The sequence below is a fragment of the Pyxicephalus adspersus genome, chromosome 4 (genome assembly GCF_032062135.1).
Source record: "Pyxicephalus adspersus chromosome 4, UCB_Pads_2.0, whole genome shotgun sequence".
Classification (NCBI taxonomy): Eukaryota; Metazoa; Chordata; class Amphibia; order Anura; family Pyxicephalidae; genus Pyxicephalus; species Pyxicephalus adspersus.
In genome coordinates this window covers 85,222,971-85,250,340 of record NC_092861.1, presented here as the reverse complement: position 1 = coordinate 85,250,340, position 27,370 = coordinate 85,222,971, and the positions used below count along the sequence as shown (strand labels likewise).

Genomic DNA, 27,370 nt, shown 5'->3' with positions numbered 1-27,370 from the left:
TGGCTATATCATTTTTATAAGAATTGCTAATTATGTATTTGGTACTGATAATAATGTAGATCATGCTCGATATCAGTGATAAGGTTCAAAGTCATAGAGGTGATACTGTAAAGCTTGACATATCTGCATTGTGAAGACTGGTAACTACTTTGCAATCTGTTTACAATAGACCCAGCCATGACTCAGCTGTCTGAGCTGTCACCCAGTAAGATGCATCATGACAGATGTTTAGTGAGTAAAACCTCAAAGGATTAAATCTGACATTATATCATTCTATCATGACTATGAATTACAATTGCAGCTTGGTCTGGAGGGAAAACAAAATCTAACACAGGAAAGGCTTGTGGCTTTCTTCGAAAATCTGTGATATATAGTAAGGCACAAACTTAAAGGTTGGAATAATTCACAGCAAGTAAAGATAAATAACAAGGGCAGTTCTGGGAAGAGTATGCTATCAAATATTCATATTGTCCTTCATGGCTAGGAAAATCTGACTGATGCAATGATAGTGTTGGCTTACCTGGCACTGAATGTCAATCTTATCTCCTTCCCCTGTCCCGTAAATATATGATTGTCAGTGTGAGATGATGGGAAATGATAGCCTTATTGAGCTGCTTCTTCAACTGAGACTCATTTGTTTGCAAAGACTTGACTGACAGCCTCTTCATTTCCTTTACTACTAAGTAAAAATAGCTCACTTTAATCTTTTTTTTACCTATTATATTTCCAAGTATTGGGAAATTCAATTATAGCTCATAAATAACAGGTCAAATTACAGTCTGTGTGAGTCTGTTAGCAGACCAATTACCATTTTCATACAACTGAAAAGCAGAATAAAATGTTTGCTTTGTTATACAGAAAATAAAAGGCAAAAGGTAAATACTTCACCCTATTCATCATCTTTTAGACAAAACAAGCAGATAACCATTGGTGAGTGTGTGTGTTGGGGGGTGTAAAGTACGGTGTTCATAGCAACTAAATTCCTGTTTTGGTCGCCTTCAGTAGGTTTGGTGTTTGCCTTTGGGTCTGTGTCAAGTTCGACCTGAAAATAACCGACCAAAGCAAATAAAGCCAATCACTGCCGATGTTCGGCAGTCATATTTGATACGTAGAGTTTTTTTTTTTGTCTCATTTAGAGGAGCTGTGTGTTTTATCTGTTATCTGCTGCCAGCTGGATTTGTTGAACTGCACGGTATACCTGGTATTGTCCCCTGGCTTAATGCACTGAGCTGTACACTCTACCTTTCATTGGCCACCAGCTGGACTAGCTGATCAGTGCATTATGGCTGTCACCGGCTGCTGGCTGGATTCTCTGAGCTGCCAGCTATACCTGTCATTGACTAATGGCTGAATTTACAGAACAGTAGGCCTGTGTAAATGCACTGTTTACTGTGGGACATTCAAGCAGACCCAAGTAGAAAACGGTTACATTCTACAAGTTGATTGAATGTATGTAGTTGTAGCTTATTGTTGAATGTGCTCCTTTGGTTATAAGTCCTGATCATTCTATAGTTCTTAAAAAAATGTTGCCCTTGAAACTACATAAAATCCTTTCCCATTGCTAAAAGATTTTTGTGTGTGTGTGTGGGGGGGGGGGGGGGGGGGGGGGGGGGGGGGGGGGATTGGGGGGGGGTTCTTACTTTTCATGTTTCAGCCCTAACTAGCCCCTTTGGTAAAGGGCAGATAGTCCATATAGCAGAAAAGAACAAGCTAGAGCACTCAGTTTTGCAAAAGAAGTGCAGAATTGTCTAGTTTAGGTAAATCCCTGCCACACTCTGTGGTTTCTCATGTTAGCCCCACTATCACTACTGATTGTTGTTATGATGTAGAGATCAAAGAAAGAATCCATGTCAAATGGCAGTGAACATGGGCATTTGAGGTAAACACTGAAGAATTTGCAAGAGGCTGTAGCTCTGAAAGATCAAGATTTTAAAGATAATTTATTGTAGATATATTCTCTAGGATAGGCACAGATGAAGAAAGGCACAAATCAGGTAATACCAGAGGCACACATTGGAAGGATAGTACACAGCTTGATGCAGCAATAGAAAAGCCAAATCCAGACAGATTCATGACTCCCAGAGGCCTATACTCAAGATAAGATATTAGTGCCTTTAGGCGACCTCCCATCTCAGAGCACTCCCCTTAAATGCATACTTACATGTCTACCCTTCAAACTGGCGCCCATTGTTTAGCCCACATGGAGCCACAGAGCCAATGCTGCTAACTCCTCCATGTATGTGTGTTTAAATCCAAATCATCTAAATCATAAAAGGCTATCTATTATGAATCCCAAAGATACATGCACAGAAAAAAGTCTTTTTCACTCCACCTGAATGTATGAGAAATATTGCAATATCAATCAAACTATATTAATTATTATTAATATTAATATTATTATTAAAAAACAGGATTTATATAGCGCCAACATATTACGCAGCGCTGTACACTAAATAGGGGTTGCAAATGACAGACTAATACAAACAGTGATACAGGAGGAGAGGACCCTGCCCCGAAGAGCTTACAATCTAGTAATCAAACAATGAAAGACTGGTATAGTTTTGCCACCGATAGTCATCAAGTCCTCATGTTTTTTTGAGTACGGGAATAACATGAATGAATCCAAACTTTGTATCTTGCAACTTTTGGACACTTTGTAGCTCCAAGTATGAGGAAAACAACGTACCACTAGCCACAACTCTATACAAATTGATCCACAAAAATAATTAGTTAGCCCACAAATGCTTTTTTCACTACCAGGTTTCCTTCACATTATCTTTTTAAAATAACAAATTGAATCATTTAGAGACTGAATTAAAGGTTTAATACAAAATAATACTTTTCAATAGTTAAATAATACATTTGTATAGTGATTTTTATGCCCACCCAAAAATGAGAAATATTGAGACGAAAAGGGATACAGAGGTACATGGAGAAGGACAGTCTCTCCAAATCAGGGACAGTTGGAAGATATACAACCTTATGTCATGCGTACCCCTTTTTACTCACCTCACCCTCATGCTTTTCAAATTTCACACAGTTAAATCAGACCCATTAATTGGATTTGTTGGCAGCAGCCATTCTATAACTTTATGAAGCCTGCCCGTATATAGTTTACCCTTCATTTGGACTTTGCCCTGTATGCTATTACTCTAAATTTGCTTAAACATCGTTTATGGTTAATTTTATTGCAAACTGTTAATGTCTACTGACAAAAAATCACTCAGTTGTTTCATAGTCCCAATCTTTAATGTGTCCTACATTACTACTTAGAAAATGCATTGCAGGCAATGGCTTGACTGATAATAAATTTCATTTTCAGAGACATTTGCTGCTTACAGATAGAAAAATATAAGGAAAGAACAGTAAATATCATAGGTTTACTTTTTCATTATTTTACTTTTTTCTAATCATAGTTTTCTAGTCCCTAGTTTATGACACAGCTAAGAAATCTGGTTATAAATTAGCCATTAAGTTCTGAATTGAAGACATAATGAAAATAAGATTTTCTGTAAAAATGCTGTATACAGACATAAAAATAGGATCAATGTTGTGTATAACAATGCAGTGTACAAGAATGCTATAAAAATACTATTGTGATCCAAAGGTAAGATGCAAAAAAGGATAACCAAGATTCAGACTTATCAGGGGAACAAATGTTCCCACGTGGCCCCTGGTAGCTGGCACCTTGCCATCTGCTTTGCCACCCATGCTGCAGCATTAGTTTCTAAAGGACCATTGTGTACAGATTTGACAACAGGCAGCAGTGAGTGGTACTGAGTGGTACTTAACCAACACAAAAACTTTATAAAACCTAAATCGCATTAGTTGCAATAGCTTCTTTACACTGGCCCTTCAAGGTTATGCTATTCAAATATGTTAGCTTGGACAACTGATTAATATAAAATACAATATGCAACAACTAAACTGTAAGGAGCAATGAGGGATAAATACCTAATATAAAAAATGTAAGGACAAAAAATGTAAATAAACAAGTTAAGTTACATTGAAAAAAAAAACATAATTTATAAAGCAATCAGAACAATTTACATTGTAGAGTTATTTCCACAGTGAATACAGTGTTTTTACCCAGCCCAACACCTTTTTAAGGGTTCCAGAGGAAGGGATTCTGCTAAAAAGGTAAAGGTAAGATATTCCAGCCAGGGAAGTAAAATGGCTACAAAGATAATAAATACAGTATGTTCATTAGAAAAAAACTAGCAAATTCCAGTTTGGTATTGACATTTGACATTAAGAAATTAATGATTCAGGAGCTCCAAGGACATGCAGGAAGCCATAGTAGATGATATGTGCAGACTTGCCTGCTCTTATAAACACATGACAACTTATCGCAGGTCTTATCATTTTCTATAACCTTAGCTCATTGCATTAACTTCCCCTCTATATTATAAAATAGCTATTTAATCTATATTACATTTCTAGTGTCCTAAATCTGCCTTTCGGACCAGGGTTAAAATTATCCACACTGGGCCACCTATGTTATCCAAAGTTATGCCTGGTTATCCAAATGTGGTTATCCAAAGAATAGCCCAGAATACATCATTCTTCATAGTAAATTCTTAGGTTTTGCAAGATATCAGGCAAGGTTTGGCCAGTAACATGACAACCAGTAAATAAAATGAGAGCCAACTATAAACTAGTGGTGCATCATCAGGGTCTGTCTATAATTGCTTGGAAAAAGTTAGGTAGTACATTTTTTTAGAAGAAATCAAGATATTGTTGGATAGCATGGCAGGGCTAGTTTACCTTGTATTTATGTCATACTTTAAACCCTTTCAATAGTTTCTTTGTTGTTTTAAATTTTATTTTTTTTATTTTATTTGAGGATAAACCTGTAAACATACATTACAGGTATTCAAGAAATGAATTGAAAAATAATAAAAATGTATATGGATGAGAGTTCATGTTGGGTAACACAAGAGGAAGCCAATATAATACAAAAATGATAATGAAAGTAGAGTCCAGTGACCCTAAGAGAAGTGTGAATAGCAGGCTCAGTGTGTACTGGGCGATTGTTAAGGAGAAGCCTGCAGGTGTACCAGGAGGTCAGTTGAAGGGACTGAATTATTTTCTGTTTAGTGAGAATGAGGAAAGTATCAATAAAGGATTCATAGACTTCAAAGAAATACCCAACTGTGGGTTCCTTATCTATTAAGGCTTCTATCCACTCCATTAATACTTGTTTTTAGAAACACCCAACTCTGGGTTCCTTATCTATTAAGGCTTCTATCCACTCCATTAAAAATCATGCATTAAGTTCCAAATAAATAATTCAAGGGTGGGGGCGGGAGGCCATTTATGTAGATTTGTTTTTTTTTTGGCTACAAATGAAAGAATCCTCAAACAGTACCCAGGATGGCCCATTCTGGAGAGAAAGGTACATAATTCACTAGAAAGGTTATTCTATAGTGCAGCGGTCGCCAACCGGTGGTCCGCAGCTCTGGCGGGTTTGTCCCGGAGCTAGGACTGGAGAAAGTTCCACTGGCTAGAGCCGTGGACCATGCCCCCCATACAAATTCCAGGCTCAGGGAAGTGGGTGTTTTGTGTCTGAACCTGCGATGGGAGAGTGAGCAGGTTCTGGCATCATGACATCACTCTGGGATATGTTTCTTCCGACTCCCTGGGATATGTGACATCCGACTCCCTGCGTATGCGCGGCCCAAAGCTGGCGAAATTAGTGGTCCAAAGGTCCAAAAAGGTTGGTGACCATTGGTATAGTGGGTATTAGCACGTCAGAAGGCTTTTATTTTAGGACAGTGCTGTGTTTTTGTTTTTAATTTGTAGGTATTGGTTTAAGTTCCTCTGTATACAGTTGCATTATTTTGGATTTTTTATCTGCCTGAAGTTCAGCTTAAAACTCTTTTGCATGACAAGTATTATATTTATAACTGTTTTTATAATACAGGTATTTTTAAATGTCAGCCACCACATCATTAGTCATTCCCCAGGTCTGCACGCTTTTGTCTTTCCCTCCCTTTAAAAAAACAGAGCTACTGGTGAAAATAACTTAGTTTAAGTTTTTCGCTGAAAACATTCAACAACTGTCAAGCTAAAATTGGCCTTAGGACACACCTAAGGCTGATAGCTTAGGTCATATATAGTCTCTTATTGCAACAATCCCAAAGATCATTATGAAATAGGAAAGTTGAGCTTCTACTGATTTGGTAAACACATTTTTTTTTTAAACCAAATACAATGGTGAGTGCAGGGTACATCATGTGTGCAAACACTGACCAACATACTTTTTCAAAGGTAAAAAAATTAATCTACCCTTTACAATTTAATAATAAATGCTATGAGTTCTAAATACAGTGACCTATTGAGAGTAATTACACAGATCATTAACATACACTTGCTATATAATTTTATAGGTAATACCTGTTTTTTTCAATCTTCTAAAAAAAACCATTTAGGTTAACAGCCTGCTCCATAGACTGTCAGTTCCCAGACTGACAGCTCATCCCTGAGAGAGAAAAAGTAAAGTGTGCCTTCTCATTACTCTGTCCCTCCAAGGCCTGCCAGTTCCATGTAAGAATTGTTTTTCTAAGTCACACATATATATTATTAACCCCTATGTCTGGAATGTGTTTCAACGTCCTATGGCAACATTGTTTTATACTTTGGGGAAATATATATATATATATATATATATATATATATATATATATATATACTGTGTTTATAAAAAATATATACTGAATGCTGTATAGACAACAATTTAAACAAGGAAACAGCCCTTGCTAATAACAGAGAAAGCTCAATTACATTTAGCAGCTAAGTGTGTTATATCACATAATAATTCTTTACTGAGGTTGGTTAAAGTTCCTACTTGAACTTTATATAACCTTTTACTTTTACCAACAATATTCATAATTGCTCTAGTATATCTTGATAGTGAGGGATCATAGTCTTTATTGTACATGGTCAGGGATCCAATCGCCTAGAGAAGTGTTTCTCACTCAGGGTCCTGTAGAACCCTAGGGTTCATCCAGAATTTCCTAGGAGTTCCTTGAGCAATGATCAGTTTGTGAATATAAGGTCAGTTTTCATGACACCATTGAACTTTCTTGTTATCTGTAAGGGTGGCCAGCAATGTAAACGGCATTCATTCCACTGCCCACCACACTAATAAACTGTGAGCTGTGGATATGGTAATTATAGCAAGGGGTTACAGAAGACCTAAAAGTTATTTCAAGAGGTTCCCCTGTGTTCAAAATGTTGAGAAACCCAGTCCTAGAACATTTGTGCATAGGTAAGAATTCAAACTTGTGGATGTAAGCAATTGTAAAAATGTAATTGTACTTGCATACTGCATGTAAGACAATGTGCAAGCTCCCTGCTAGGTGGAAAGTTGCAGGTATGGATAGGTGTGTGTATATAAGCCCACTCTGTGCTCTCACAAAATAAGCAGTTTTTTTATTTCTATTTGCACCTATGATAAGTTGTAGTAGGGAGACATTTATCAAAGTAGTTTATGTAATGCACATTGCTAAGTGCCCCAAAAGCCCAGAAACTTTGACCAAACTGCAAGAATATTGCCTTTAAAATATACGTACTTATTAAAGTTCATCATTTTGATGTGGAAATCCTTTTAATTTGGACAATTTATACTAAGCACCTAAATATACTATTTGTAACTTTGGTTAGAATCCTAGAATCTGAATAATGTCAAACATCTATGGCATTCATTCTGTTTTTGATATTTTGAATTTCCAAAGATATTATGATCTCATCTAATAGGTGTCAGTGGCACTACAAGAGAATTAGGTTCAATTATGCACTTACATTTATGCTTACAGGATGAAGCGTTAAAGGTAGCTGAATTGACAGCCAAGCTAATTAATTCAAATTTCCAGCCTGCTTAGCTATTAAGTCTACGCTTTTACCACAAGAGTTCTTGGCTTAAGCTGTTGAATTCCAGTAAGTTGACTTGATGTTTTTGTAACCCTTTGTACAGATTGCATTTATAAACGTAACTTTGTCATTCTCATTCTCGAACATGTCAATGTATTCTCGGGAAGTATAAAGTCTTAATAATGTAATCATCAATTAAAAATTACCAAGACACAAAAACAATCATTTGTCAAAGACAAAAAAGTAAAAGATTGACCATGGTTAGAATTTAACTCCTCATTTAGAGACCTGAAAACCGCCAACTTTGATAAAGTAGAGACAATTTTCTGTAAAGCATTTTCAAACAGTGATAAACCCATAGTAAAGCGCAGCTGGTAGACAAGAGCCAAAGTCTATTTAAGGAGGTTACTGTGTACATTAGGACAGATTCATGTGACAACATATCACAATTTAGAACAAGGGACTATATAATGCTATTTCCTGGAGGGCATAAGTAACTTAATCACTTCCCAGGAGCTATTATTGATTATATAAGTAGCTGTAAATCCAAAAATGATATGTGTAGAACAGTATATTCTTTAGAAATGGCAACTGTGCTGCAACACACAAACAACTGTTATCACCATTGATTGAATTGACTTCATGGAACTGTCACAAGCTAAACATTTTCCCTTCATTGGGTTTATCTCCTGTCAATGTCCTTTGAACAATGAGGTTAATTTATTCAACAATAATAGGTGTTCACTTAGCAAAGTAAAAACAGCATTTTATGTTGTCGTAGATATAATGATGGTCATGGTAATACCATCCGCTTATAGAGCACATTGGTCTTTATTTATGTTATTTGTAATATTATTAGGTCCCAAAATGCAATAGTTATTTTTTAAGCACAGACATTAATATTACCGTAAGTTATCCCACGTGTAGAAATATTATAGACTTTGGTAACGTTTCCAATATATCTGCCCTAAGACAATTAAAGTATAACTAAAGGCCCAATGTCTAAATTAGATCTATAATACAAAGCATAGCTTTGAAATCCAACATGATACCTTGACCCTTTACTGGTAAATAAAGACAGAAAGTAACAACAAGCTTTGAGTGGAAGGGTAAGGTTGAAACAAATTAGTAAACATCAACAGGAGTTGTGGTTGAAACCTTTAGGTTTTTTTTGGCCAACTTTGTTCAATTAGAGAGATTTCTATTTACTTCCTGTTGCTCAACAGGAAGTAAGAAAATTTATTTCCACAAGAGCCTGCTGTAACCCTGATGCTGCTACCAGAACTTTGTTTGCACTTGCGGGCTTTTCTCGAAATACAACCTAAAGGAAGAAAACTAATTCAGTATATGACTGGGAATACCTCCTTACACTCCCAGTCAAGGAATCTGAATCATGCCACATGGCATTCCTACTATTACAGATGTATAGTCAATATTGTGTATTCAGTAAACTCAGCAGGCATATTTGGCCTACCTCATTTCCTGTTTGATGGTCCAAAAGAATCCTCCAGACCACTTTCCTACTTGTGCTTTACTGGCCCTTCCCTTTCTATCTTGTCAATATTTCAGTTTTAGTTTCTTCTGTGGGCATTGCCTGGAGTAGTCTTAATTCAACTCTAGTCTGTCTGAGAATGTCTATGTGTACACATATTGTGGTGGTACATAGTATGATGTACCTATACAGCACAGACACAAAACACAAAAAAGATAAGATTAGTAAAAAAATCATAAAGCACAACATAAAGGAAGAAAGAAAGAAATTTCACCTTTAACAGTTGTCACTGGAACTGTCTTCCTTAAGTATAAATCTTTAGATTTGCCTTCCCTGGGACAGGTTGTGGGGGCTAATTTATATATTTCAGCTCACTCACAAAACACAACTACGGTCTTATGTTTGCAATACTGAAACTCTTGCTTGGAAAGCTGATGCTGTGTAATCAGTTGATTAAGGCAACAGCCTGTCTAAAGCAGCATAACCTACAGGCTTTTCAGATTCAATTTATTTCCTCTATTACTCTTGCTATACTGTTAGTTTGGCTTTGAAAAATCCCATTAATTGATAGAACAGTTAGATGATCTTGGCAAGAGGTTTGGCAGTAAAGAACGAGAGGACATATTTCATAGTGTCTTAAATGATGAATACGTCTATAGACAGGTTCGGTGTTCTGATTGGTGTATAAGGAAATTAGATCTCTAGTTGGTTGCCTGAGGTGCTTTTTGAGAATTTTAAAGATGTAACTGTCCTAAAACGCTTATGAGATTGTCTAGTGTACATCAGTTTAATGGAATAAAAAGCAAGCTTTTAATATGTTAATCGTATTGACTGAATTAGGCACAATATAAATTGTCATTTACTCATTTGATTGTACAGAAATGCTATGCAAAGCACTGTTTATCCAATATGCTTTACTTAAACAGCATATTAGTGGTAGTACCAGAGCTAATAGTTGTGGTTAAGTCTAGAATAATCAAGGAAAAATGTCAAATATTGTTAGGAAAGTAATTAATCACTGGAATTTCCCAATAATTAAATCAATCAAATGTTAAAAAAATAATAAGTATAAATTAAACTAGATGGACCTACATAATGCTCGTTTTACTAAATTAAACCTATTACTATGGCACAGTTAAATAATGTCATAATCTACCATTTTCTTTATTTTATTTAGAAAAAGAATAATGTATAAATAAAATGCTTCAGAGTAACCTTATAGCAATCTGAAAAACCCAGGTAATCCTTTACAGCAGGGGTGTCAAACTCAAAAACACAGAGGGCCGAAAAAAGAACTTAGACCAAGACGGGGCTAAACTTGAAATTTATTGAAATAATTGAGGAAGTTTTTCCTTCTCATTAAATATAATACATTTTCATATGGAAACAACATGGGGTCCGAAGTTATATTTAGAGCTGAACTCCAGCCTTAACTTCTTTTTTTCCACACTTGTAGATAAACCTCTCTGTTGCTGAAAGTGACTATCATTATTAAACAGAAGGCTGTTCCATAGATGTGAGTGATACCAAGACTACAATTCCCGGCATTACTTGCGTCTATAGAACAGAACAGGCCGCTGCTCTATGGATGCAAATGAAGCGTAGTAGTGGCATCACTCGCTGCAATACGTAGTGGCGGGCAGGCCAGATGCAATCCATTTTCAGACCTCTTTGGTGGGGCAAATAAAAGGACCTCGAGGGCCATATTTGGCCCTCGGTCCAAAGTTTGACACCACTGCTGTACAGCTTACATGGCAATAAGTATGACTCTTGTAAAAATATGAAGTTGTGTTCAAAGTCCCCACAATTTACAACAAAAGTATTTTTGAGAACCAGTACACATTTTTATCTGTATTTAGGTATTTTGGTGTTTTTTCCTATACACTTGCTATATGTAGAGGTATATTGTGATTTTCAAGCATCCCTTGTTATAGGCTGATTAATTTAAATTTAATATCTATATATTTTTGCCTTCCTCTGGACTTCCATCAACTATGCATATATGCTGGTTTCTAGTGTATCTGTTTCTCTAGTGGTGGAACTTGACAGACGTTTATCTTTTTTCAACCTATGCAACTATTTTTTAAATGTGAAAGAAAAATGCTTAGCTATCTACAGCAGTGTTTTTCAACCTTTTTAGAGCCACACTGAAAAAATCCTGCGGCACCTCACAAATCAAAAATTTTACAAAATGACACTCTGTAGCTAATTCTCTTGTCTCTAGGAATAAACAAGGCAATTAAGCTGCCTACTGCCACCCACTGACATGGAAGAGTATTACATTACTCTGACAGTCACTACAGCACAAACACTCGACAATGGTAGTTGGATAATTTTGCACGGTACACCTGAAGATCTCTCTCGGCACACTAGTGTGCTGCAGCACAGTGGTTGAAAATCACTGACCTACAGCAACCAATCCAGCTGGCATCAATAAATGGAAAACCCTAAATGGTTAATAAGGGTTATTGCTTTTTTTATTTTGTCTTTGCACTGCATTATTACATCCGCCAAAATATCTTTCCTATATTCTGCTTTGGAAGATATGCCTATATATCTTTGTCATTTTAATGCAGAATGTCTAAACACTCCAATGACATAAAATTATTTATTTCTTCCTAAGTGTGCAAAAAAAAAAAATAGCAATGCAAAAGCCACTATACATATTCATGGCCAACCAGAAGCATTTGGTGCATGCTTGAAAATGTGTGCAGTTCTAGCAAGGTATCAGAGGCATAGTAAACATGTTCAGTAACGGTGAATGGGCTGCTCTCACTAATGAAAAATGAAGAATATTTGTTTTTGCCTAGATGATACAGACAAACAGTTTTATATGCAGATGGGCACAGCATGTTTAGTTACTTGCTGAATCACTGCAGGCACACATTGGTTTGATGCATTTCTATGAATAGCATAATGTGAGTCTATTTCAGGAACGATGACCATGTAAATTTGTAGATCATAATATTGTGGCTCCTTTTGTTTTTATCTGGACACCAGTTTGTGTGGGGGCACAAACAAGATATGTGTCCTTCCAGTGCTTCCCCATAAAGAGGAACAGGTAAAATGGGTTGTGTCACCTGGTAAAAAACCTGCAACAGCTGGTCTGGAAACCTCGCTGTTTTATTTCTGTAACAGCTGAAAAGCTAAAGGATTGCTATGTAATAACATTCACACACAGGTACTTAGATTGTGATTTTGGACAGGGAAATGCTTTTATTTTGGACTTTCACTGAATAGCAAAGAAAACTGGCAAGCGCTCCTGAAGAGCAGAGTATTTATTGAGTGAGAGGATAACAAATCATAAATTCTATTTAAAAGACAAGTTCATCCACAAAATAAACCATTTATAAGAGTTATAAAAAAGGTTACCTCCCTTCTCAAATGTTCTTACTCCAAAATGTCCCCCACTGTCCCCGTCACTGTGCAATGGTAGAATGGCAAACAGTACAGTATGGGTGACATCCCTTATTTGTTTGATATTATATTGGCATATGTTTTTTGATTTGGCTCTTTATTTTTTATTTATAATGCATTATTGTAATTATAAACTTATTTAAAACATTTTCTTAGATCGTTTATTCGACATTTGCTCGATTCACCATCTTTTGGTATTTTTCCTGCAATATCTTGCCTTCCCTTTAAGGGGACGTTTACATATACCACTTTGTCCATGCTTCCTGCCACTGTTCAATTCATCTTTTTTTGGCTCTGTAGTGTCTATCTTTTAATAATATTATTATTAATTATTGTTATTATTATTAATAAACAGGATTTATATAGTGCCAACATATTATGCAGCGCTGTACATACACACATAGGGGTAGCAAATGACAGACAGTTACAGACAGTGACACAGGAGGAGAAGAAGACTCTGCCCCGAAGAGCTTACAATATCTCTATGAGATGGAGGAAGTCTCACACAATCTTGATCTGTGATTAGACATTATAATATGATGTAAGTGGTGTGCTGAATTTAGCTTGTCACAAGAGTTTGGAATGTACACTGCACTACTCAATTAAAAAGAAAAACTTTTTGAAAGAATAGACTTTTCCTTGTGTGCCACCAAGCTCTCTCTACCTTTTGATATTCTTTTATATATTGACTCTGTACATTTACAAATATTTTACAGCTGCTATATAAGGAAAATAAAAGTAACATTATAAAATGTATATGTCTATAGAACTATTTCTATCTGAATTAATATCTCTGTTTATTGTGCAGAAGTGTTCAAGCCTTAATAAGGTTAATGGTAGGAGGGGGTGAATCTATGTATTTCTATTGTAGAGCATTCTTTTACCTTCCTGTGTGGTCAGTAGCACAGGAAGTACAGGGAAATATCTGTAATGAAAACACAAATAATAAAGACTGATGGGCGTATTAACTCTTCCACTTTTTATATAAAACAAACATTCACAATTACAGCTTTTATGTGACATAGTTCTGCAAATTGTACTGTATAATTACTGTTTATTTGCTGAATTTAATTATTAGGTAGGAACAAATAAACGGTGCATTCAAGACAAGCCAAGAATATTTCTGAATAGCAACAGTTCTGCAGTGAAAAAAAACAATTTCTATATTAAGAACAAAGAGACCCATTGCTGAATAAAACACGGGTTAAGATTTCAGGCAAAAAAAAAGTGTTATTAAGCAATGACTAAATAAATTTCCCAAAATTGTACATACCACGTTTTACTTTTTATCTTTTTCAAATATAATAATACAAATAAAAAAGTAAAATGTGCACTAATTAGAATATTCGAGATCTAATAATATTCTTACAGATGCGTAATAAGTTGGCCAAATGTACAAGAAGGCAGTGTAGGCATTGCAGTGGCAAATAGGTAATTTTTCCTTGCAAGCTCATATTGTTAAACATTTTTACATCAGTAATAAAAATGTATATATACAGTCTATCAAGAAGTACTCATCTTGAATATGTCACACCATTGAGCTTTGCAGCAGCACAGGGAGCAAGATGATTACTGCATTCAAATGATACACTTTGAATAAACATTTACTAACCCAAACTATTTAAAGGCCACAGAAACATACCTATCATTTATGCTACGATGCTTGATGTTTTAAAATATGTATTTTCAGTAAGTCTTCATTTTGCATCATTATAGTAGCATTAGAATAAGTGTTTTTATACGTTATGTCCTATTTTCTGTGACAGTTTAATGAATATTGTTGCATGTGCAGCTTAGTGTACATTCAAAAAGTTGTTTACAGAAACCTGAATTTATTCAGTGGTGATCCCATCAATTCTGTTGTTTTTGCAAAAATAACAGCACTTTGCTGGCCATCTGCTAGATTTTTAAAATTGTGTCCTAAAAAAATGTCTCATACGAAATAAAAAAGTTTGCCTACTCCAGAATAGTTAAAAAGGAACTTACACAAGATTTAGTAGTATTTTAAGTCCATTACACCCCTTAAATAAAACTCCAACAATCACCCAAAGCGCCCAAATTAATTTTCCTACTAACTGCAATCAATAAACTGTGCAAAAATATTAACATTTTTCCCACAACACATATTTTTTTGCTAAAATTTGGGGAAATTAGGGGGCTATTTAATAACAGACTTTCAGTACTTTCTTTTCTGAATTATCAGTCTGATTAAAGTGAATGGTTCTGATTTGCAATTTAGGGTTACGGTACGGCAAACAGAGCACAGATTACCATTGTAATATAAAAATCTGTTTGGAGTTATAAAACTAATGAAAATTTGAAAAGTGGTGATGTTTTACAACTGCTCAACACTTTAGATTATTAGCACTTATTTGTTCAACAGATTTAAAAAGAAATACCAACACTTTTTCTGGCAAATTGGAAGTCTGCCCTTTAATATATAGGCCCCTCAAAATCTCAAACTTTCTCACCCACCCATGATCCACTCTAGAAAAACAATAAAAAATGTATGATATATATTACAATGTAGCAGTGAAAAAACTAACAATCTTAATAGAATAGGGCTTAGCACATATGGACATGTCATCCGAAACAATATAAATTCAATCATTTTAGTACCACTGAGCACTTACTTATGGAATGTGCCTTTAAAACTTCACTCTAGACTGAACTAACTTTTGTCCTTTCCTATTGAGTCCTGTTCTGTCCTTTATTTTTGTAATTTATAATGCACATTAGGAAAAAAACAGTGGAAGGGTAAGAAATGTCACCGCCACTATCCCCACCCAATTTCCATCCTGATGTATTACAAGAATTCTTAAAGAGAAACTAAAATCAAAACTAAAAAAAAAAAAACACACCATCAATCCCGCAGAGCAGTCCGATCCATTTTTCTCTTTGTGCAGAAACAGCGCCCAAGAGCCTCCTGGGATACCTGACGTAGGTATCCCGGGAGGCTTTGCGCTCCCATTCATTCTCGGCTGCCTAGGGGGAGGTGCTGCACCTTTTCTTTTTTTTTTAAAAAGGGTGTTGTACCTAAAAAAAAACTGAATTTTTACCTTACATCAAATGGTTGTCTACCCTTTTATGTAGAGTGAAAATTCTGGGTTTAGGTACGCTTTAATCCTATGCCCACAGCAAAAACAGTACGTGTATTGAGTATACACCCAGTAGTGACATCCTGCCTTCTAATATTTTTACTTTGCCTTAGTGTCTGATGCACATAAGTACCCCTGATTGACACTTTAAACATCTGGTCTCTCTAGGCATCTGTCCAGAGTGGTAAGCTTTAGCCCTAGGAATTGTACTACTTTAAAAGTGTAATATTTTCTACACAATCAGTAGCAAGGATTAAAAATACCATCTGCAGACTTTGGACAGGTTTTTAGCTGTCATTTTTACCAGCATCAATGGAACCTAATGGGTCAGAGAATGTAAAAGACTAGTTTATTAATTCAGCCATCATTAGATAATAATTACCATGCTGACTTTTCAAAAGCTGACTGCCAAATACATTGAACAAGATAAAAGGACAATAATTGTCATGGCTGTCACTCACCCAGCAAATGCTTAAGATTTTTAAAACTGAAATAATGCGAATCAAAATGATGAGCTTTTATTGTCCTTCCAACAAACATAAGAATTTGCAGGGTGAATTAGAACAGTGTCAGAGTAGCAGAAATTATGCATAAAATTCTAAGAAAATGTATTATTGTAGTATATTTAATTGTCAGTTTAGAGATATTTAAGATATATAATTATGCCTTTTTTTATATAACCAGCATTTTACATAGTACTTTGCAGACTACATCAACCTATATATTCACCTTTGTCCATATCACTTATAAAAGTTTACAATCTGAAGTCATGCTTCATTTTCTTCTTGCTTGTTTTCTTTTGGGCAGGATCCTTTTCTCCTCCTGTGTATTTTTTTTGTATAGGCCTGACATCTGCAACCCCTATTTAATGTACAGCACTACATACTATGCTGGAGATTTTTTAAATACAGTTTAATAATTGTGTGTCTACAGCTAATTTAGGAAGAAGCCAGTATATTTTTGGCTAGTGGGCATAAATTCATGCAAACAGGGGGGGGGGGGGGGACATATTCGTCCACCTTCCATGCAAATGGCATCATTAGTGGAATTTCTAGAATTGAAAGAATAATTAAACTAACTTCATTTTATAGCTCAACCATCAGGTGTTTTATATATCTTTTTTATATATTAGGGATTACAAAGCCATTTCACTTTCTCTGCTGGATTTAAATTTTTGGGTTAAACAAAGTAAGTAGTTGCAGACCACTGCTACTACCAGAACGAAAAGTGAAATAAGGGTCATCCAAAACTTTTTACAGAAAATTATTGCCATTATCATTAATTGCCGTTATCATTCTCTGAATTATTTCTATAGTAATTTAGCATCACAGTTAGTAGATATGTTTTCTTTGTTAGAAGCCTGACTTTGCTTTTGTTTGTGGGACATCCAATCAACAGAAGAAGTGCTGAACTGGATAAAAGTAGGTAAACTCAGAAATGTAGAAGGCTGGGAATGTGGTGGGGTGTTGAATGTGCAGTGCAAGGGAATATTGCTGGTAGCGGTATATTTTTTGCCCAGGGTCCGTGAAACTATATGGGCTTTGCCACAATACATTTGTTTTCTACTTTTAAAAAGCATAATAATTGTCCAGTGTAGAAGAATAAATAGTGAACATGAAAGCTAAAATTAAGGTGGATGTATAGTGTTAGTATATATTTTTTTGTTAATAAAATATATACATTTCTTTCTAATTAATTTTGTTTAGGACCTCTATTCCACTTGAGGTTCTCTAGATTCTTTTATTATGTGTCACATGCTAATCCTAAATATGATTACAAAAAAGGTTTAATTAATGAAAAAAGATACTGTATAAAAGGGAACACAATTTCTGTGTTATCATTTAAAAAAATAATATTGTTATGTGAATAACGTGTGGTACAAGTTGACAATCAAAAATCCGGCCATTGATAATCCCGTTTCTTCAGTTTTCAGGAATGAATTTCGGGAGTGCATTTTCAATACAGGAACTGTAGTACACTGTTTAGCCACTTATGTTTTGATGGCGCTGTTCTCCAGAAACAGCTGTTAGGTCTTGCTTGCTACACTAAATACATGTTGAGACGTCCCTGCTCCCTGGAACTGTGCCAGATGTCCGCGGGTGCGGCTAGAGGAAGGCTGGCCTGTGTGTGCAGGTGAGTATAACCTTCAAAAATCTGGAATTTTACCAATTCCGGCACTCCTTAGGTCCAGAGGTTGCTGGATTTTTGAATGTCAACCTGTATGAACAACCTTGCATAAAAATATGTTTTGCTTTAACAATTAGTAATTAAATTTATTTTAGATAAATAATAAAAATGAAATAAAAAATACATTTTTTCTTTTAAGAAATAAAAAATATATTTAAAATGTAAAATTGTAAAACTGAACATTATAAAGCATGCTCTCTTTAACTTTCTGGAAAGGCTCTTATGAGGCCCTACAGATAAATGAGGTTGCAGAGTGTTTCTGCCTAACTCAGTATTTTAAGTGCTTTGTACATTTAGCGTTTGATTAACATTAATTCAACACCCAAAATGAACAAGGGCCATTCAGTCAGAAAGCTAATTTTGTTTCTCATTTTAAAGTCATTAGACTTTCGACTCCCTTCACCCAGTGCAGCAGCAGCACTAAACTTCAGCAACCATTGCACAGAGGGCCAAATCGCCTTTCAAAAATAGGCTTGCACTGCTCTAAACAGGATTTGTCTGCTCAGTTACCTACAGGCCATGCTTCAGACAAAAATGGACTATTCTTTAACTTAAGCTAAGGACTAAGGTTACAGACCTCTAATTTGTTTTGATTATTCTTTTGAAGTGTGTTAAATAAAAAAAGGCTTTCCCGAAATTTGCTCCACAAGTAAGAAGATTTACGTTTCAATTGCTGTTCATTACATCTTTTTTTTGTTTTTGTTTTGTAGACCCTGTTTGGCTCTGGAAGTATAGGCTCCCCCATAGCAAAGCAGAATAAATTAGACATGGTAACACTGTTCAGCTAATGTGAATGAGGAAACGAAGCAGGTAAAATATTGCCTAACTTGTCTAAAAGAAATAACATGCATATTAGATTTAAGTAGTCTTACCAACTCCAAGGTTCAGTGGGTGATTGAACCCCAACAAATTTTCATGTTGAGGGAGAATTTTATCAGTCTTCATACAAAAAAAGTGTCCAAGACTACCAAATAGACATTTGCAATTACTATTGGGTGACAGTTTCGGAATTCTGACTTTACAGACAGGCTGCTCTTTGAAGAGCAGGAGGAAAGGACAATACTTTATTAATAGTGACTACTAGTGGATGGTCATTAGTGATCCAACAATAATTTCCCATAGAAATAATCTAAAATGACCATTTCACATAATGAAAATAGTGTTTAGGGGCCCCATGATAGAAAGCAGCAAAGGAATGCTAAGGAAACAAAAAATTTAATTTCTTTATGAGCTCCTGACAAAAGTCTTTTACATAATGGGCATCAGTAGATTGTTGCTGGTAACCATGTTTTGAGATCATTTCCAGTGACAGGTAAATGTACGAGAGCTGTCCACACAGTACAGTTCTTCCTTATGGGGGATGAGGGGAGGACGTAGGAGTAAACAGTTATTCTTGATCAGTCTCCACCAGTGGTTCTCAACTGGTCATTCATCAGTCCGCTGAACACGGTCAACACATAGCTTAGGAAAACCAATTTTTTTAAAACAAAATGGTTTTATCGCTTTACCACTGTATAGTATAATATGGTGTTGCTAATTGATGTTTTTTTTAACCAAGTCCTTTTAAATCCACATAGAGAAACTACACTGTCTGGATAAAAACAATAAATGTAAAAAACTGCAATTCTGCAGTCCACACTAATAATCTAGATTCAATGTAATAAAAAAAATTGGGTATTGTGCTTTAATAATAGCAGTTCCAAAATGTAGCAAGAGTTGTGTGACAATCAAGACCCCCCTGGAAAGAAATAATAATAGCTGAAGCTGAAAAGAAAGGAATAATCATCTAAAGTATATAAAAATTCCTATCTGTTAGTGATTGACAACCATAATGAATATAGATTCCAGCTGCTTGTTTTTAATAAACAAGAACATTTTTTTGTCATAAACATGCTTTTGAGCTTTTAAGACTATTGAGTTGTTTAGGTCTTTCCATAATACTTTCATAAATGTAGGGCACAATGCATTATATTCTATATTCCTTTTACATTAACTCTGACTTTTTTTATTACAGAATTTATTTGGAACCATTAAATATCTCATCTTTTGTATACTAGTTAAATGGATTAGGTATGATTTGTGATGTGATGATTTGCCCACTAGTAATGACAGTGATACCTACAATTATCAGATTTCAATAAATATACACATACCAATTTCTCATTACCCATATTATCGCTGATATATGTATGCCTTGAATACATCTGGATTGTATTTTTCTGCATTAATTTATTATTCTTGTTAGAGATTAGATCTTTTAGTTCCAATGATATCAAATGATGATATGATTACATTAAAAGTCAAAGACTGGTATACATTTTTAATTGCTTACAGAGAAACTGTTTGTCAACTTAGTTTTGTTACTAGCTCACCCCTGACTTATTTATATTTACTTTCCCTGTACTTCCCCCGCCACTTGGTTGCTCCATTGCAGCCAAAAAAATATCTTCCACATAAGACCTCCTCAGAGTATGGTTGGACCTGATCACCCAATTACCAGGGGTGAAACTGTCACCTGATAGGAAAGATGTTATCATCAACACTGTAAACTTTGACCCCTTACAGCATGGAGCAGAAGAAAGGTGTACTGTCGGTAAATCAGAGGTGGGCTAGATTCTGTCATTTTTGCCCAAAATACTAAGCTGATAAGTAAAAAAAGATTTCTAGTGTTCAAATTTAGTAAAGTTCACGGTCATTTGGTTGGGATTGGGGCCAAAATTTGAACCCAGAATTTATGAGTCTGATTTGAGGTGTACCTTGGCAAATTCTTGTTTGAGCAAAGTCCCAAGATCAAAGCCTTGAAGTCAGATTTCAGGGCCCATTTACACCACTGCATTGTGCTAATGTACTTTTTGTGTGTTGTGTTAAATGGCATTATTGTGTTGCCATGTTTGAGTTCTGTAAATGCAGCAATCTAAATGTTTGGCACTGTGTAGTGCAATAGACTGCCAAATTAAATTAATCGTAACATAATGTGTTTTCCTCCAATTTACAGGGGCGTGTCTTTTGTCCTGGAAAAAAGCTAGTCCTTATGTCTTGGGGAACCTGTAGTAGAAGAATTAGGAGCTACCTACCCATCCTCTAACCCTGGGCATATTGGACTAAATGTATCTAGTTGTCTGCTTCACACACACACACACACACTGTCCATGGTCTTTCCCCTCTAAATACCTGGCTACCATACATGCCATTCAACATCCCTGTATAACACTTCCATGGAGTCATGGTAAACGTAGACACAGTGGATGTGATATTCAGTGCCTAAACAACTCCACCCGCAAAGTAAGTGTATTCAGTACAGACTGACTCCTGCCACCTGATATCCAAAAAGAGTTATCCACATCATGCAGAAACTGAAACCTGATGAAGGACCTAATGAGCAGTTAGAGTGAAGGCTTAGGGGACGCTCATATGTCCACCGGCTTAGGTGGGTAAAAATTGGTTTTAATATTTTTTTTCAGCCATTGGTCAGTTAGAGGGGGGTGGGAGAGGGTTTGGGATTATCCTAGAGATGCAGTCTTACAAAAAATATTCAGTAGTTGGCAATGTGAGGGGAAAAAGGAGATACATTTCAGCTCAAATGAATCCTTGGAAATACAGAATATTTTGTTTTCAATGTGGCAATCAAGAGTTTCAGGACCTTCTGTAGAAAAGATTATATGAATAGTTTTTACATATTATTCATTTGAAATACTGATTCTATTTTTAAAGGCAAATTTTACTTTTTGAGATCCAATGATGCAAAAAGTTATGCATGTTTTAAAAAGTATACCAAAAATTTCCAATTGAAATGTCAAGGTTAAAACATACAGTTTATTGCTGTGGAAATCCCTCTGGCGACATTTAGTACAAAGTGATACTGGGCTTAGTATATCACATTAGTTGGAAGCTTGCAATATCAAGTATAATTTATGTTTTTCTAAAGTGATACTAATAGGTTTGAATTTTGCCAATACAAAAGAGCACTATAAACTTACCTCCTGTGGAGACTTTTGAATAAAGCTATACTTTAATTCATTACTTGCCTGAAGGGTATGTTTTATTCTCCATTTTAAACTAATTTGATGTAATATATTTTTCAGCCTTAGCTTGTCATTTTATAACAAGAGGAAATACTTATGCGTATCATTATGGCTTGATGTCATATTTATTCTCAGGCTTGAATGCATGAAATGAAAACATGAATGTGAAATGTGAATAGCTGGCTAATAAGCAATATGCCAAAAATGACAGGTATTAGAGCCTTATAGCCTCAAAGGATTTGTTTGTGCTAAGTGAAAATTTAGCATTTCAAACAAAAAGTCATTCGCACAAAAAGTCATGGGCTATAGTAGCATAAAAGACTAGAAATAAAAAAAACCACATTTTCTATTATATTACTGCAATTTTTAAATAAATACTGTATATAAACTGTAAACTATAAGTACCGAATATACATAAGTGAATATATAAATCCCTGCATATTGTGAACAGCCGCCAGGTACCCCTAAAGTGTATAGATGCTGCTAGAACTAGAATGTACCAGCACATTTCGAGCTGCAAGTTGTTTACTTCTTTAATAAATGCGACCTTATGCACATTGTGTTTTCATCTTCATTGTCTCCTAATATAATTTTTGTTATAATAATAATAATTTCTTCTCTGCATTGCATTCAGTTACCCATTTATTCATTTTTATTTCTTCCTTGGACTTATGTCTTATAAAACAGCATGGTGATTCTGACCATCAATATGTGTAATTCTTTATGTATTGGTATTTTTTGATACCTTGAAAGCAAGTTTATTTGTTTGCATTTCTCACACCCCAGCACCACAGTAGACAGCTTCGAAGACTTCTATGGAAAAAAAAAGTTTATGGGGCTGTACTGCACAAGCATGTCCATTGACATTTTTCATCCTCTGAATTTTTGTTAGTAAAAGAGCCCCTTTCAGACTTACAAAAAAAATGCATGATTAGCTGCACTTTCAACTGCAATACAAATGCATGCAAGGCTTGTACAGAGTGGTTTCCAACAATTCCAATCCAGTTCATGGGGAGCAGTTGTGTGTGTGGTTCAGCATCCAGTACAACTGCAGTACAAGTTTGTGTTTTAGATATTCATTTTGAATAGGTTGCCTAATGCAGTACACTGCAATGTGCTCTGATGCATTGCCCTATGTCCAGATATAGACCAGAAACCTAGTGTAATTCAGAACAAAATAAAACTAGTCATGTTTGGGAAGGTTTATAAGTCATTCAGGTCATGGTATAGCTAAATAATAATGGTCCATGAACAAGATGGTTAATGTGTGAACATTATGTAACCAACCTGTTCTAATTGCATAATCTCATCCTTTTATCCTTCAATATATATATATATATATATATATATATATATATATATGAGTTGTTGCCTGGGTAGAGATGTTTAAATTGCATTAGAAAAACAGGTGGAAACCAGCCCCCACCCCCAGTCAGGCTTTACATAGAAATCAGGAGTTATGTAAACCAGCTTTACATAAATTGACTTTACACCTAATGCAAAAGAAGTTGTTTTTTCACTATACCATGTTTAACTCACAGTCTTCAATAGAATGTCCTTTCTCCTTTAATTGTGTGGTGATTGTGTTGTACCATTTTTAATTGGTTGCTAGGTCTTTTTTTTATTAGGGCTGGGTTCTCTCTTTGTGTATTCCAGAATTAGGAAGGATCAGTGCTAGTCACTGATTGTATTTAAAGCTGGAGATTATATTGCTGCAGCTTTATGATAGATAGATGTTACATGCACTCCTATCCACATTTAGAAATGCATGCTTTTACCTTACAATAAAAGATTGAAATGGACATTCAAGATAAAAAAAGATTATAAAAAATACAACTTACCCTGGAAAGGTCCCCAGCTTCCAAATAGAAACATATAATAAATACATTCCAAGCTATCCACACTACCAGCCAAGACGCATACTGTAAAAACAAGGGATCAGAGTTAGGTCAAGTATAATTAAATTGCAAATCGTGCATTATTTCACTAACCATTACAACTTTTTGGCATTCAGTCAAAAGAACAGACACTAACAGTCAGAAAATTTTGGGTAAACAGTTGTAAGTATATTATAAAGGAGAATAATGTAACGTACAGTAATTCCTTTTAATATCCAAGTTTGAAAAGCCTATTGGTGAAACTTAGACTTGGGAAGAATTAATGTTAAAGGCTGCAGTACCATGTAGTAGTTTAGCAATGATCAGTTACAATAAAAACATGCAGGTTGTGTTCCTTATCCTTTTTTCTCTACTTAGAGAAGTAGTAACTCAGAATAAATATACTGTACATCTCAGGATGTTTAATATCTACATGCTTGTTCTAGATCAGTGACTCACAACTGTGTAAAAGGAAGGGTATGGAAGACATCCCCGGAGGGGAAAAAAGAAACCTTCAGAACTGGTGAAACAATGCATATGATCAGAAAATAGATAAAGTAATAAGATAGTAACGGGTAAGACGTCATTGGGATAAGGCCTGTGTGTTTAAGAGTAGGAAAGACATGGAGAAAGGAAGACACAAAGACAAAAAAAAGAAAGAGAAGAGGAATGACTTGACATGGAACCCTCACAAACTAAAAAAATGTTTTCTTTAAGTTAGACAGAAAGGAACCAGCATGCTTAAAAATAATTTAGTGAATTGCAAACTAGACTTCCCTGATCAGCAGATATTTGGAAAGAGGATGTAGTAGGCCTGTGCACTATGACTATGAATAAATGTCTACAAACTGCATTAAGGCTGAGTCTATGCTGACTTTAATTTTAAATAATTATAAATGACCCATGCAGTGTTTCAAGGGAAGACAAAAAAAGAGAAGAAAAGGCATGGAGAAACGAAGCCACAAGGAGCCAAAGCAGGGGGATTGATAATAATGGGGAGGAGAAGAGGGAGTGATTGGCTCAAGATGGGACCCTCACAAACTCTAATACAAAAAATTGGGATCAGATAGTCAAAAGGCGGTGGTTCACACAACCACTAAATCCATGGGGACCAAATGGCTTCAAATTTTGGCATAGTGTCCTGTAATTCAGCTGTATTCTTTTTCGGGGCCATAGTCCAGGAAACACACCTCCACACCCCTCTGAATCTTTTATAGCAAAACACTCTATACTCACCTTTTACCCGGAAGTCCTCTAGCCAGTCTCAAGATTCCTAAATTAGGTGTTGATCATGAATGTAACCAGTTCTGCCATACAGCATAGATAAGTATATTAATACAAGCAATGAAAAAAGATCATTGTAATTACTTGATTCTGAAAGAGCTACAGTCTAGTGATTTGACAATGCAAGATATGCAAGTCAGTTAACATCAGCATTGTAAAGCTGTACTCGAATTGTCATTTTACCAGAAGCACACTGTAATCCGAAATGTCTTTTAATTTTAAACTGTTTAATAAAAAGCACATTCATGAAAGATATGTTATAGCACTTGTTTGGCCATATCCAAAGTAGCATTATACTGTGCAATGTGCAAAATTAAACTGAAACAAGAAATAAAGTGGAAAATACAGTGACAACCTCTGGCAGCTCAGTAAAAATATGATAATTGGTTTTTGCATTGTAGCTGTTATGTTTTATTGTTATTTAAACAGCAATTCCAAGCAACAAGTGAAAGCGATGAAAGAGCTGCTTATGTTATCCAACAAACACTGCTACAGTAATAATATTCCATAATTTAACCCTAATCTGATTATTTTTAATTCACTGCAGCTAGCCCCATGTGCAGTGGCTCATAGGATCACTGGGAATGCACTTCATAAAGCTTGTGCTGTATTACTTCTACTGTTCTTTTTGTTGGTGGCTATGACAAATGTCTTTGCTTTGTCATGTTCTGAATAATGTTTTCTGTAAATTAGACAGAAAGGAACCAGCGTGTCTAGAAATAATTTAGTGCATTGCAAACTAGGCTTCTCTGATCAGCAGATTTTTTGTAAGAGGATGTAGTGGACTGGTGCACCATGCCTGGATGAATGTCTACCAACTACAATAAGGCTGAGTCTACACTGACTTTAATTTTAAATGCTTATAAATACATTTTTAGGCATTTATTAATTTTTTTAAACCAATTTACAGTGGTACCCTGGTATAAGTCCAATTGGAATACGTCCAACTTGGTATAAGTCCTGTTTGTACACAAAAAATTTTGCTTGGTGTACTACTTTTGTGCTAGAACTTGTATGGGTCAAAATGAGTCATAACACTGTGTGCTACCCTTATTTACCTCTCTCGGAACAAAGCCATGACTGCCCACAAGCGTTAGTACGCCAGTTGCCACCATTCAGTGAACAACCTGCGCTATACCTCTCTGTGAATTACATAACATCTCCTCCTCCCTTCTCAGCACCATTCTAGTAGGCACTCGACTCTTCTCAGCAAGGTAAAGTGAGGTTAAATTTTAATTTATTTCATCTAATTGCTTTTGTATTTATGCATTTTAGTATTAAGCAGTGTTTAAATTATTTCATACAGCCCCATCAATGTATAATATGCCAATAACAATAAGGTTTTTTTTTCATGGAAACGGATTATTCATTTTCCTTTTATTTCTTATAGGAAAATTTTGTTTGGTATAAGTCCAAGGATCTGGAACGGATTAAGGACTTGGGTACCACTGTATATGGCAGAGAATCTAGAGTTAGAATCTAAAAAAATCTTTACAAATACCCACATCTCACAAATACCCAAAAAATGAATGTCCCCTTTTATGCCAATTGAGCATTTAGAGGTGTTTGTGTTTTTAGCAGTTTTGGAGGTATTTTAACACTTCCCAAACACTGCTCCTCTTTTACAGCCTACCAAAACATTTCTCTGGTGTGGACTGGTCCAATGACATGAATTAGAATTTGAAACATGGGCTTTAAATGCTGTTTAAACACTAGGGAAACCAGTGCCTTAAAGCAGTCCTATCACTAGACTTTGTAGACAACCCTTTTATGTAATGTAAAAATTACCTTTTTTGGGGACAGGAGGTTTAAAAAACCTTTTTTTTTTAAAGAGAAAGGGTAAAGCCTCTTCCCCATCTGGTTTTATTGCAGCGGCAATACAAACAGATTTGGAGCTCAGAGCTTCCTGGGATACATATGTCACGCATCCAAGGTGGCTTCTGGCTGCTCTGAGCTTTTTCTTCAATGGGGAGGAAAAAAATGCAGGTCTCACGCATACGCAATAAGATCTGCATTTCCCCCCCCCCCCATTTACAGTAGGCCACATCAGTTTGTGTTTTAGTTATTCATTTTAAATAGGTTGTCTAATGCAGTACACTGCAATGTGCTCTGATGCAT

At 35.4% G+C, this 27,370-nt stretch overlaps 1 protein-coding gene across 2 annotated transcripts in view; it reads right to left on the bottom strand.

Annotated features, from left to right (window-relative positions):
- The window catches only part of NKAIN2 (sodium/potassium transporting ATPase interacting 2), a 412,538-nt gene that overhangs the window by 204,412 nt on the left and 180,756 nt on the right, over positions 1-27,370 (bottom strand). For both annotated transcript variants that reach the window (XM_072408848.1, XM_072408849.1), the window contains exon 3: positions 23,933-24,013. In XM_072408848.1, coding sequence (XP_072264949.1) covers positions 23,933-24,013 — 81 coding nt within the window. The remainder of the gene's footprint in view (positions 1-23,932; positions 24,014-27,370) is intronic.